General features: G+C 32.7%; 1 protein-coding gene across 30 annotated transcripts in view; it reads left to right on the plus strand.

Moving 5' to 3' along the window:
* Nucleotides 1-998: 998 nt before the first annotated feature.
* The window catches only part of LOC105207463 (antichymotrypsin-2), a 49,862-nt gene continuing 36,977 nt past the window's right edge, over nt 999-13,883 (plus strand). For 27 of the 30 annotated variants that reach the window (XR_851443.3, XR_005575013.1, XM_011176917.3 and 24 more), the window contains exons 1-7: nt 1,261-1,291; nt 11,105-11,226; nt 11,564-11,743; nt 11,906-12,116; nt 12,544-12,758; nt 12,887-13,081; nt 13,164-13,299. Coding sequence is in view for 28 of the 30 variants with exons in the window: in XM_011176917.3 (XP_011175219.1) it covers nt 1,273-1,291; nt 11,105-11,226; nt 11,564-11,743; nt 11,906-12,116; nt 12,544-12,758; nt 12,887-13,081; nt 13,164-13,299 (1,078 nt within the window). In the remaining 2 variants the exon portion in view is untranslated. Of the gene's footprint in view, nt 1,153-1,260; nt 1,292-4,927; nt 5,169-11,104; nt 11,227-11,563; nt 11,744-11,905; nt 12,117-12,543; nt 12,759-12,886; nt 13,082-13,163; nt 13,300-13,883 lie in introns of those variants that run through there. The other 3 variants (XM_011176918.3, XM_011176928.3, XM_011176919.3) reach the window with 2 other exon arrangements.

The following is a 13,883-nucleotide window of genomic DNA, read 5'->3' on the forward strand; positions in this document are numbered from 1 at the left end:
CATGCAAAAATGATAGCTATTATTACTACGTAAATAGCAAGCAAATGTAAAAAGATGATTATATTTACTACAATTGTGATTGCATTTACTTCATTAACATTTGAAATTATCATAGTTTATAGTAAAATTTTTTCATAGTTGATAAAACTATAAACATAAGGTTATTATTTGCTAACACTGTAATAACAGAAATTTAGCAATAATAATTATAAAAATGAAGTTTATGAACATAAATTATTTTACTATGCAATTATAATCACAAATACCAAACACTTTTCTTTTAATGCGATGCAAAATTTAAATTTATCACGTGAGATAAATCTAGGCCACTTTAGATGCGATAAACCACGTGTATTATATATATTTAAGCTAGATATCAGTCATTCTTACATCTGTTTATCAATTCATCATCAATTGGTCAAACGAAACACGTAATTGTCTCTTCCGAGGGCGTATCTTTGAAAACTTTTGTTTATATCAATTTTTTTTTGTAAAAATTCGTTTAAACTCATTTTTTATAAAATATTTTTTAACTTTGAAACTAAAAAGAAAAAATGTTTGTGATAAAACTTCAAATTTGTACAAAATTTTTTAAAAATTTAAAACGTGTACAGATCGCTGTTATGCGATTGTTTGCCTGTAAAACGCAGACTATTTTTATACTTATGACGGATACAGTACATTTTTTTTATTTCCAACTTTCCATATAGACATAAATTTTCATCCGATCGGTTGTTATCGAAGCGAGTAGTACGCAATTAGCTTGGAGTGTCACGTAGATAATTCTCCATCTGTTCGGATGAATCAGCCGGTATTCGTGACTGTTTGTGATCACTGCTGACAAAGCTGTGCCGTTCACCAATTCAACACCTGTTGATATGCGCGCGCAAACGCGTGTCCTCCATCCCTCCATCGACCAAGTCGCACTATCGATCTTTGACATCGATACTTCGTCATGCGAGTAATCGCCGGTTTACAGCCGGCCGGAATCGATTGTAGCTTGGCATGGTGGAGTGTGGATTGGTGTGGACGAGCAAACGAGTGCGAAGCGAAGCACAAGAGATTTACGGGACGATTTGTGCTGTTGCGCATGAATAAATCGCCAAGCACTGGAAGTCTGTGTTTGCTGCTCTTGCCGCCAATCGCCGATTGGTAAATTGACATACAGATTTGTTATAGCGATTGTCTTGCAATGATAATTATTGCGCGTCGCATTCGTTTCTTTGGCTTGTGTGAATCATATCCATCACGGGGGGACTTTTTACATTTCCGATGATGTCATTCAGAAGGTGTAAGTGAATGTGTTGTCTGTACAACACTAAATACTTCAATCTCTATGCATGTGGCACGGAATATGATATAATATTTCAGCAATATTGCAGTAACATTCCCCTAACAGCACACTTCATCCAGGGGACGTTGCATGGACGTCCTTAGGACGTACGGATGTCCTAAGAACGTCCATGGGACGTCCCCTGGATAAAGTACGCTGTTAGGGTCTAGAAATATTGCAAAGTTGCTGCAACATTGCTGGAATGTATTGTACCATATGAGTAGGAATCATAAAAACTAATTAATTACAATTAAATTGTTATATAAATATTTGTAATTATATGCTCTAAATCGTATAATAATACGTAATTATTGTAACCAGCTGTTAGTAGAGAGGTTTTTTATTTCATTTTGTTTCTAACATTAAAGAAAATAAATTGTTACCTTTTTCATTAGTATAACATAAATTTTAATTTGAACTCTCGAAAATTAATAAAACCATGCTCCCAAAATGCTAATCAAAATCAAGGAACAGTTAAAAAAGCGCAACAATATTTTAAAAAATTTCAGTTTTTTTTTTTTTTTAATTTAATGTAGTACACGATGTATTTTAATATAGTATAAAGAATTTTTTTTTAAAAGATCTTATTAAAGAAATTTTCTACGTAATTTCGGAAATATAATTTTGTGTTTAAAAATAATATAAAGATAATTAATTTAATTAAATTCGATATTGATTTATTTGTGCAATCAGAGTAATGTCCAAGAAAATTAAAAAAAAATATTTTTTATTATTATATTAAGTTGTTCTAGAAATTTATTCCGGAAAGGGGTTTGTTGACAATGATTATTGATTACTTTGGCTACGTTTCGTTTCATGCATAATGCACGTGGCATATCATTTTATCCTTGTAATTTCTCAAATATTAAACAAGGACGAAATGATACATCATGCGCATCATGCGTGAAATGGAACGTATCCTCTTAGAGCAACGTGGAGCGCGCAAAATTTAAAACAAATTTTCCGAACAGTTTAATAAATATGTAACTTCAGATTTTACAATAATGAAGCAATGGAAATTAATTTAAAAAATGAAATAAAATCGCTGCTCAAATTAAACGATTTATTTTTCATCTTCATAAAACTTCTATCTTACCAAAGTTGACAATTTTTGCGAATCAATCGCGTCTCTTCCATTTCTTTCATTCTTTCAATTTTGTTTCTTTCAATTTTCAGGTAGAGTCAGGTTATAGAATTTCGAGAAAATTATCTATAGATATGTGAAAGAAAATATTTTCTTTTATACTCTTCAAATGCTAACGATAGTAGGCAACACAAGTAAAGGTATCCGATTTCTCTGAGAAATTTGATGACGCAGGTAGCCTTCGATGACGCTTTCGTATAATGAGAAAAACACTTGAGTTTCTATGTTATTTTCTTACATAGATCCAATCAGCAAGCCATGTTTTTTTAAATGTTTCCTAAATATTAAAAAACCAATTAAATATAATTATTGAAGAAACATTTAAAAAACATTGTCTGCTGATTAAATTGTTGCGATTATCGAGAAAATTTGCAAGAGGAAAATAAATTATTTACGATTTTAAATCAATATGTAAAAACTTGATGTATCTCATTTAGAGTTCCCTTTTTAAATTAAAACAAATATTGAAGTTGTGTTTATTTACGCGCAAGATTTGCCTCGCCCATTTTTAATCAATTAAAGTAAATTAAATATATTCATTGAAAATAATTTTTAACTCTAGGAGGAGCCTGCAATAATATCTATAATTCTAAGAAACTTGAGAATCTATTTATTTATATTTTCGATATTGTATCTACTCTCGAAATACCCGATTTCGTTTCATTCGTTCTTATGCAGTCGTCCTTATCATAGGACTACATTAACGAGCTATAAAGTCTCAAACTATAGGATAATCCCGTAGAATAACCGGTTTTACCACGTAATATATCTTCATGCGACTTTTTCCTGTTGGTCTCTGTAGGAAGTATTTTTGTACGGCGATGGATATAAACTCGGCTGTATTGTAAGATGGTAAATGCCAATTCTATGTACGTTTGCGTGCTCCGGTCCAAAATACCGTAAAAATTCATTGATTTTTGAATTACTGGATTTTGAATTACTTTATGATTAAATGAATTTTCCCCAATGATACACACACGTAGTGCAATCCAATGGAAATTCCAACATATTGATTAATTAATATTATTAAAAAGAAATTAATATCAATACGCATGAAACGTAGATTAATATACATTTGTTGTAATTAAATTATGCCGTATCTAATAATCCAATAATCCATCAAGAGGTGCGGTCGCGTGTCGCGCCAAGTGACACGCGAAGTGAAGAGAGACCGAGCCTCTTTTTTTTTATAACTCTAACGTGCGTGAAATATAATATTATTCAAGATTCAGTCTAAGAGTTATGTTTGAAACCTAAAGTAACGGCGCACAGTTCAAAGGAATCAGAAATCGTAAGTAAAATCACAAAGTATATTTCAGCGCCAAGATCCTGCTGTAACCGTACGTAGACCTATCTCGTCTTTAATTGTATAAGGATAAAATTTTTTTTTCGTTTCGTATTTCTTAAGTTTCTCATTTTTTTAAGCTTCTTTCTTTACTGTCTGTTACTCCTCTCCGTTGGATGTTTCCCATGTCTTTCCTGTGACCATGGGGATGCCTGAAGCAAGAGTATGCCAAAAATGCAAATAAAGAGCGCACCTGCACAAATGTTTGCACGATTATTTATAAGAATCTAAGTGGATACAAGGAGGGAAAGTGTTAGTACGTTTGTGAATTTAACCTTGCACTGGGCAACTGGTTTCCTAGAACTGGTTTCGTACCTCGTACAGTAAAAATAATTCCTTCGCTTAGTAGGATCTTTCCACTGACAATCTTTCGGAAGGATACGAGATCTAACTTCAATTTTCCATATATGTGACTTCAACATTGTGATAGTTGGCAGACAGAAAGAAACAAAATAGACTAAGTACGAATTAGAAAAATACAAAATTGATAACTTATCATCGATTCTAGTCTTGTTTACGTCTATCAGTGTAAATACGTTAATCCCAATTCAATTTACTTTTTATCTTTTTCTAATTTTTAAAAATAAAATAAATAATGATAAAAGGCAAGTTTAATAGACATTAAAGTTAATCTACGTCGGTAGCAATAGATTTTGATTCAAGATAATTGAACTCCCAAAGATAATCAAATCTGCTAATTGAAATGTTATAAATTATAAGCATTATACTTTCAATGTGTTCAATCTCCGATCCAGTTGCTTCGTTAAAATAATTTCTGTGCCGAGTGTCGTGTCATTTTTCGTACAAGAACTTGAAAGAATTATTTTCACGCGTCTCAGGGAACGATACTTATTGGGTTCAATCTCCGCGGTTGAGAGATCTTGCGTTCTCCATCCTTGAGTCGCGCTCGATCGCGATCTATTGTAAATCGACGATCGGCGATCGCGAAAAATCGACAGTCGGCTCTTCGCGCAGGATAAGCGAAGGAAGGAGGCGGTGGTCGTCGCGCGTTTGCGTTTTCGGATCTCCCTGCCGTCCCTGATGATGATCCGCGATATTTCGAGCCGGGTGTGACGCGAGATCCTCAGGGTCGCGATCGAGGATCGATCGAGCGGCACCGGAGCAGCGGCAACCGATTCGAGCCGCATGAACGCGCGCTTCCTCACGATTGGTCGTGCCACTAGCGATCGTTTACGTCGACGGACTTGTTTCTCTTGGCGGGGGACTGGGGTTTTCCTGAAGCGATACGGGCGATCGTTATTTCATATTCACTCGCAGAGGATCGTCCTCCGCAGTTAGCGTTCGGTGCTCGAAACAGACGTGTTCGTTGGACAAGATGTGTACACGTAAGTAGAGTCTGATCAGCAAAGCGGAGCTCAATAGGATTTTAACTCGCGCGATTTATTTATTTATTTATTTATTTTTTACTCATGATTGATATCGGGCACGAGCAAATCGATCGCTACTTGCGATAGATCCACGAAACACGGATTAAATCTGGTGTAATTTTAGATTCCAAGGAAGGGACGAGTTTATTCGTGATATTCGTGACGTCTCTTGTATCCGTTTCCATCAATGTAGATTGAATGTCGCGAAGATATTGAGGAACACGTGAAAATAATTTCTTTTTATGTGAAAAACAATTGGCAGAATTCTCTGCGTCATAAAGATTGACTCCAATTATATAAAAATGGATAAAACTTATTTACAAAGACGTCCGTTTTACATTTGTAAAACTGTATATTTGCGTGAATGTTTAGAAATTGGAAAAATTGTTATTATTAATTACGTATATGTTGTTTATAAGACCTTTCGCATATTGTCTTTTAGGCTTATACGTGTGTATATGTGAAAGTAATTGGTATATATTGTAAAATTGTATTTCATAAAATATTAATATTTCGAATATCATTACATTCAACATAATACCTGGTTAACGCAACACGCAGGCAGATAATTTGATTGTTCTGATCTCTGATAACTTGAAAATAGGGAGCTTCATAGAAAGAGGGTGGCAAACTGATTATGTGGCTCTTCTGATTGGTCCCAGTTATCGAAGCTGCCTAGGAGGATGCAGCGAATTACGGATGCATATTAATAAGCTCTAGCCTATTACGGATAGGATCTATGGAGCTTTGGTCCCTGGTTCCAAGTTTATGGAATAATTTGCCATTCTTTTCTTATGCTCTCTACTTGAAAGTCATTGCTTCTATTATTGTGCCCTTCGCGTAGCTTTAAAATCAATATTTGAGAATCGAAAGACTTCAGCAGGCTTCGAAAGACTACAGATTTCACTCACTTCTGGATTACATGATTGAAAGTATATTTTAAGTAAACAATTTTAAACATTTCAGTATTTATTATAAATGCTGAACATTTTAGTATTTTTTTAAATTTCAGTATTTTGAATAATAAAATAGATAATTTTAACGATAGATTTATGTTATATAAAATATACATGTTTTTTAAATGACACTGTCGTAAATTTAGATTTTCTCAAATTTTGTTCTCAAATCCAATTTGATGTACATCTACTAAAAAATTATTTCTTTCTACTTGTTGAGATTTTAAGAAGACGCTGCAAAAGATTGAACATGCAAAAGGAATAAAATCGGGTTAGACAAAACGAGTCGCGAAATTCGAGAACTAATGCAGTGAAAGAGAAGAAAAATTCAAAATTGGATTCGTGTATTAGATTCTTCTTATAGCTTCTTAATTCCTTTCGCGCTATCGAGATCAAATAGGCCATCGGATACGGTTACCTTTGTAGCCGCGATAACCCCAAACGCTCTCTTTCTCTTCGCAACAAACGCCATTATCGGATATACAGGTCTCACCGAATCTCTTCTGATACAACGACGCCTTATCGATACGCGCCGAATTGACGTATCGGCCCGATAGTGCTATCCGGCGAGTCGTAATTCTTGTATCGTGATGGTTGCTCCAAGGTGATCCATGCCGGATAGCGCTATTCTTGTTCAGCGTGATTCATTTTCAGAGCTGCATAGCGTGATCTTTTCACGTCGGTTCATTAGTATCGTCTCATCGGGAATTAATCAGATGCCTCTGGTTAATACGCCATGCAGTTGATTAGCTGCGTAGATTTATTCTGGACTTGAACGATTTCCATATTGCACATCGTACTCGAGTTTTTATCGGACAGGGCGGAATAAAAGGGAAAAAGTAAGAATTGATGAGATTTAAAAGGAACGATGCATTTCTTTCGGTTTGAAATTTATCGCCAATTATTCGAACGTATGTTTTCTTATATTTATATAATAATTTTTCATAAAATATTATGTATTTTGTGAAAATTCATAGTAAATATAATGAACAAAAAATATATGGTGGTTTTCTTGCCAATGATTGATAGAATTTTACATAATTTTTGTGCTGCTTTCATTGCTCGTCAATGTTTGTTATTAATCAACGTATCATTCTTCTATCGTAGCTAGAAATAAATAAAATATCTTGTATTAAAAAAAATAAATTATCTTATTTTTAAAAAAATAAGGCAACTCGTGATTAATTATGTTTAATTCATAGTGCATGGATATAAGTTTTTTCTATCGTGTCGCAATCCCGATGTGATAATATTTATTTTCGTTATTATGTAAAAAACATAACGAATCCAATAAAATTTTATTGCTCACATCAAACGATTTTATTTTGTGCGAATTATAATATAAACAGTCATATAAATTACAACTCGTAAAACTATCTCTATAAATTTGCAATAAATACGTATGAATGCACGTATAATTATGCGATTAGTTTTATATTTCTATTTACATTAAATGTAATTTATTATAAATTAGTTTTAACATAAAGTGCTAAAATCACACAAGAGAAAATAAACGCAAGTGCTTTTATAAAAATTCTCCAAAGTCTTATACGATAGTCTGATAAAATACAGTTATGTCATCGATATTAACAAAGGGAATTCTTCAAAGTGATTCTCGCCGTACTATAGGTACTGAAAATATTTAATTATCATGTTCTTGAGAATGCCTAAGTTGTGCAACGAAGTTGGCTTCACTACAGTAAAGGTGTGAGCGAACACTACACACCCATAAAATTTTATTAAGATCGAGGAGATCACTTTGAAGGGTTTCCCTTGTATATAAGAGAAAGAGAAGAATGAAGAGGAAACTTTAAATTCTGAAATTTGATAGTGTGGATAAATTGCAATTGTACATGAGAGCTTGCAATTCGACATTAATACGTCAATTGGTCAATTAAGTTCCGATTATTTATAATGTTTTCATCAGAAACATTCGTTCGTCTTAGAACAAATTTTTTTCTTATTTCCTCTTGGAAAATGTGAAAATTATTACTACTACCGAGAAAGAAAACCATTGCACACTAAATAAGATTGCTGTTATATCTTTGTTCGCCTATCCATCGTATTATTCAGTTGTCATACGTGATTAGCCGTGTGTGTATAACACGGCGGTTACATTAACGTTTCAACGGGTTTTTCCCAACGAGGCAGCGGGAAATATCATCAGTTTAATGGTCCCGCGATATTCTCGTTTGTTATTTCTACTTTATCGTTAATTGCACTGATATCTCGTCGCGTACTCTTATATTGGTTTTATATTTAATTTTTATTTCAAATAATTCTGTGAATTAGACGATTATCATGTACGCAATATTTTGCCATACGACGAATATTTTTTTATATATTATTGACAATATTTAATGACTTTAAATTTAAATACTTTAAATTACGTGGCATAAAAAATCAGCAAGCGTCAGATTCTTGGAAAATTAAATTTCTTCCGGTTGGCTGATTTTACATTGAAAGTCTACACACGTTCCGTGTGCGACAACATTAAGAAAAAATCGAAAATAATAATTCTGCTGCAAAGTAATATTCTTCTAAGAAGTGATATTATTTTTAATAATTCTTTAAAATCTTCTCACGTCACATTTTTATATCTCGGTGTTTTAATAAAATATACATTATATATATTATAAGCTTAGTGATATAACTTGCGAGTTATTTCCGATTTATAATTGCTGTTGCAAATAACAAGATTTTTCAATATGTATAGAAGTTGATAAATATCATCAAATAAACAGCATGATATTGATATATTCTTTGCACATATCAGCACATGCTCAAGCATATCATGGCAACACGCAAGCAATATGCATTCTATGTTCTTTTCTTGATCGTTGTTATTACGCAACAACATAATTACATGTACAGAGTGTCCCAGGTTCATCATCCTCCCTCCTTCAATGACACATCGAAGGCCAAAGAATGGCTGTTCTCTCAACCGTAAATATTATATATTTACTAAATTGAAAACAACTGAGGAGATTTCACTAAATTAATCTTTGTAAAACAAACGACAAAACGTTTGATTACAAAATTCAACGATTTATGAAAATTTACAGACATGTATAAAGATGTATACGCGTATTAGGAAAAATTCACCTCTTCGAAGTTATGATTCAATAAATTAATTCTCAAATAAAATTTTTAAAGAAAACTGAGTGACAAATGTTTGGAAGGAGAAAGATGATGATCCTGCTCCGACACCCTGCGTAAATGACCCGTATGCTGACGGCCGCGTTATCTCGTTTATATAATTGTCAAACTTTTGCCCTCTGTTAACTCGACAGAACTGAGGTCATGTATATCTGTTGGAATAATATTTTCCATTATCGCCGGCAGTATCACTGCTCGTATCCTTGTTTGTCGAGGCGTTCCTCGTACGTGGCTGAGAAACTTAGGACGTAATCAACTTCCGATTTACTTACGTGGCTTGTGTAACGATAATTATATCGCATTTAGAATTTAAATATTAATCGACGATCTTAATGGAAAGAGAGAATGACGTTTTTGCTTTAACCGCAAACGCAACATATACGATCTATCGAAAACAAGTTTATGTCGTGTAATGAAAAGAGAAAACGAAAAACGATTCGTTTGGCTTGAGTTATTCGCTTTGAATTCACACACGCACCGAGATAGATCGAGCAATTATTATTTATGTAATCATTCGTGATACACTCACTTATGTAGAAAATTTCTTCGCAAAATTTCAACGATACTCCCACTTAATTTTCACATATTTAACTCGGTATCTATGATTTTGTAAATTAAATTAATGGCATCAGAATTATCGTTTACGAATATTTGTAATTATTTACGTATTAACATAACATTCTATATAATTGGTTATTTATTGGAAACATTCGTCATTTTCTTTGAAAATTATATATTTGACGTGTATGTGTAATACGCAGCTTCATCAAATTGATATGATCTACATTAGAAGGTGTCAATAATACCACATGTGTAAAAAATTATATATTTATATTATTCTTGGATACTGTTACGTAATGATCGCAAATACGAATGAGTATTAATCATTATTTTGCACGTGCACGTATGATTCATCTCAAACACATTATTATATTTGATTAAAAGGCAAGATGACAAAATCAACATATCAAAAAATATATTTATGTTCGAAAGATATACCAAATACTCAACTGAATAATTAATTTCATTAAATTTTTTATCGATACAAGCGAAAAATAGTAAATGAATATTTTATGGTGTTTTTTTTTTCAACGTTAACATTAATTTTTAAATATTATTTTGTGTTAAATATTATTTTAAAGTATTTGTATTATTTTGCAAATCTTGTGTCACCACATAACTACAATTCTTTAAAGATCCGGTTTTCATGTTTGCCAGTTCTCAAGTAAATTTATCTGTCGATAAACTTTAGTTCGTAAAATGTCATTTCATTACTTGCGTAAAAACGTATATTTAGGTTACACTTTTATTGGCCTTTTAATCTTCATATCGCTTTTTAAAAATCTCGTATATTATATGTAGGTATATAATATATACATTTATACGTGTAAGATTTGTAGCGATGTGGTAATTTCGTGTTCACCTTGGACAACATAATCGACATTTTATTTTGATTTGTATGTGACCTTCGAGCGCAAGTGTTCAATTTTCGACAGTACTACAATACTCAAAGTGATGATCTTTATTTCAACGCGATATCGCGTTACATTAAAATATCGAATTAATCAGAGACTTTTTTCTAAGGACCGTAAACATAAAAAAGTATTTGAAAGTTTGTCTTATTGTTAAAATTATTCAATTAATAATAAAGGTAATAATTATTAGTAAAGATAATATTTTTCTTATATTTTTTTTTATTATGTGATTCTCCTTTGTTATTGGCAGAGGAATTTTTCAATGAATTTACTATTATATCTTTTTTTTTCTTTGTTATTACAGTACAGAGAAGTCTTTTGGCATTTTGCCTATTTGCATCAACCATGTCTCAGCCAACTGGAACTGATTTGGCCACTCAGGCTGTTTCTCAGGGCGCCCATTTGTTCTCTACCAATTTCGTCAAGGTATATTAATTTAATTTAAATGTTTCTCAAGTTTTATTAAACTCTAAATATTATATACAGCGTTTCTCGTACTATTTATTATTTTAATATTATACAGTTTTATTAATAATTGCAACAATAGTTTTGGCTAAATTTGTATTACTAATTTTAATATTTTATATTAAATAATACCGTACGAAGTAACTTGAGTAGCAGTAAAATAATCAAAAGATAAGGTCTGTTTCTTAAATTAACTTGCTTAATTTTTTGATATTCTGATATTTGTAATGTATAAAGCATTCATTTCGTTAATTTGAAAATAAAACAGTTTTTATAATGGATAATTGTTTTTTTTCAGACTGTTGCGAAAGAACAGAATGATAATTTGATATGTTCTCCACTGAGCGCACACATCGCCCTGAGCATGGCAGCTGACGGCTCTGCTGAAGCAACTGAGGCACAGTTCAAAGATGTTCTCAAGCTTCCGTCCAAAACTCAGACACTTGAAGGATACCAGAGTCTGATCAATAAATTGAATGTAATTATCAATACAGTACAAATTTATGTCATTACATACATAAGTATTAAATTACATCATAAATCATCTATTTATCGAATTAGTTTTGATCTTATTATGTGATGCATTTTGTAACACTCGCAATTGACGGTTAATCGAAATGGTGAAATATTGTTCTTACAGAATGTGGAGAATGTTACTTTAAAACTCGCTAACAAAATGTTCATCAACGAAAATTTCAACGTGAAACCTGAGTACAAGCAAAATCTCCAAACATACTATCATTCTGACATTGATTTGGTAAATTTCGCCGCAAGTGAGAAAGCCGCGACCACCATCAATTCTTGGGCCAAGGAAAACACCAACAACCGCATCGACAACGTCGTTGCTTCTAGTAAAGAATGATGTTTTATATTAGTAAAAACCATATCAAATTTTTATGTTTTTTTGTCACAGTTTAAAAAAAAGCAATCTCAACGACTATATTGCAAACAATGTAGTAGTAATAATAGTAATAGGAGCGGGTAAGACTATCAATCCCTGTACATCATCTGAAAAGTTTCTCCGTAATTTCTGCTAAAGATTACGATTTAAAAATATATGGGACGCGTGAGTTCGAACTCACGACCTGTCACTTACAAGTTGCTCTTACACAGAATCTCACGATATCCTAAAGAATGTAGTAACTCATTAGAATATTGAGTATTTTTTGCTGTCTGTTGATATTGTATCAGTAGATTTACATAAAATTATATAAAAGTTCACTAATTTACTGAAACAAAATTTTTTAAATGCTTCTGATTGTTTGTCATTGATTACAGGTGATTTGTCTGCTGATACTGCATTGGTGCTCGCAAACGCGGTGTACTTCAAGGGCAAATGGGCGCACGAGTTCGATCCTAAGTCTACCACGGACCGTCCGTTCCACATTGATGCCAACACTGTGAAGGATGTTCCAACTATGTACAGGAAGGGCAACTACAAATTCGTCGAGTTGCCGGAATTCGATGCTAAATGCATCGAGCTGCCGTACGCGGTAATGTTGCTTTCACAAATTTTCAGAAAAAAGTTTAATTAAATAATATAATTTGCTGCTTTTCAGAAATACTTTTTTAATCTTTCCCTTCGCGAATCTCTCTTTATGTTTAATTTTTATTACTGCAGAACAAAGAGATCAGCATGGTAATTATTCTACCCAATAAAGTTGATGGTCTAGCTGCGCTGACTGACAAGCTCGAGGAGGTTAGCACAGAATGCAGCACCCGTCTCACCCAAATGTACGAACGCGAAGTCCGAGTGTACCTGCCCAAGTTCAAGACCGAGAGCAAATTGGATCTTAAAGATACATTGTCTAATAAGGCACGTTATAATATTTTGTTGATCGATTAGCAAAATTAATATCTTCGACATCGTATCTTATTCATGATTTTATTTACTTCAGATGGGTCTTACTGAACCGTTCAGCAACAGTGCTAACTTTAAAGGCATTTCGGAGACACCTGTGAAGATCGACAAAGTTGTGCAAAAAGCTTTCATCGAAGTTAATGAGGAAGGTAGCGAGGCTGCCGCCGTCACTGGTAAGTACATTTTGCTTTGTTTTTTGCACCTAATTGTCAAAAAAAGCCAAAAACGAGCGAAATATTATCCTGAAGTTTTGAATATGAGAACCGTAATCTTCAAATACGAGAACAATGCGCAAATCAAATAGATAATTTTTTTTAAATACTTTTTATAAGTACGTTTCACATTTTTATTTTGTTTTTTACTGCTTTATAGTTTTATATTTTGTAAAATTTATGATTTTGAAAAAAAATTGTAAATTTTATAATGTAACATTTATAATCGAGATAGAAAAGAAAAAATACTAATATCGATAAGCAATATTAATTTCATTTCAAAAGCAAGATGATATTTCGTTTAATTTTATTTGGGATACATCGAGATTCTTTTTCGCTTCCGAGAAACTCTGAGAAATTTTTTCGGAAACTATTCGATTATGCCTGTGCATGTGCAATGTTATGTTGTGTTAATTATGTTGCACAATGGTTTGCAAAATTCCAAATTTGCTCGCTCTCGGAGTTTCTGCGGCACGGATGTATGTGATTTTGTACGCTGCCGTGATTTTAAGCTGAGTGTGGTAGCTAAATGTTGCTCACATGCT

Source organism: Solenopsis invicta, chromosome 6 (genome assembly GCF_016802725.1).
Source record: "Solenopsis invicta isolate M01_SB chromosome 6, UNIL_Sinv_3.0, whole genome shotgun sequence".
Classification (NCBI taxonomy): domain Eukaryota; kingdom Metazoa; phylum Arthropoda; class Insecta; order Hymenoptera; family Formicidae; genus Solenopsis; species Solenopsis invicta.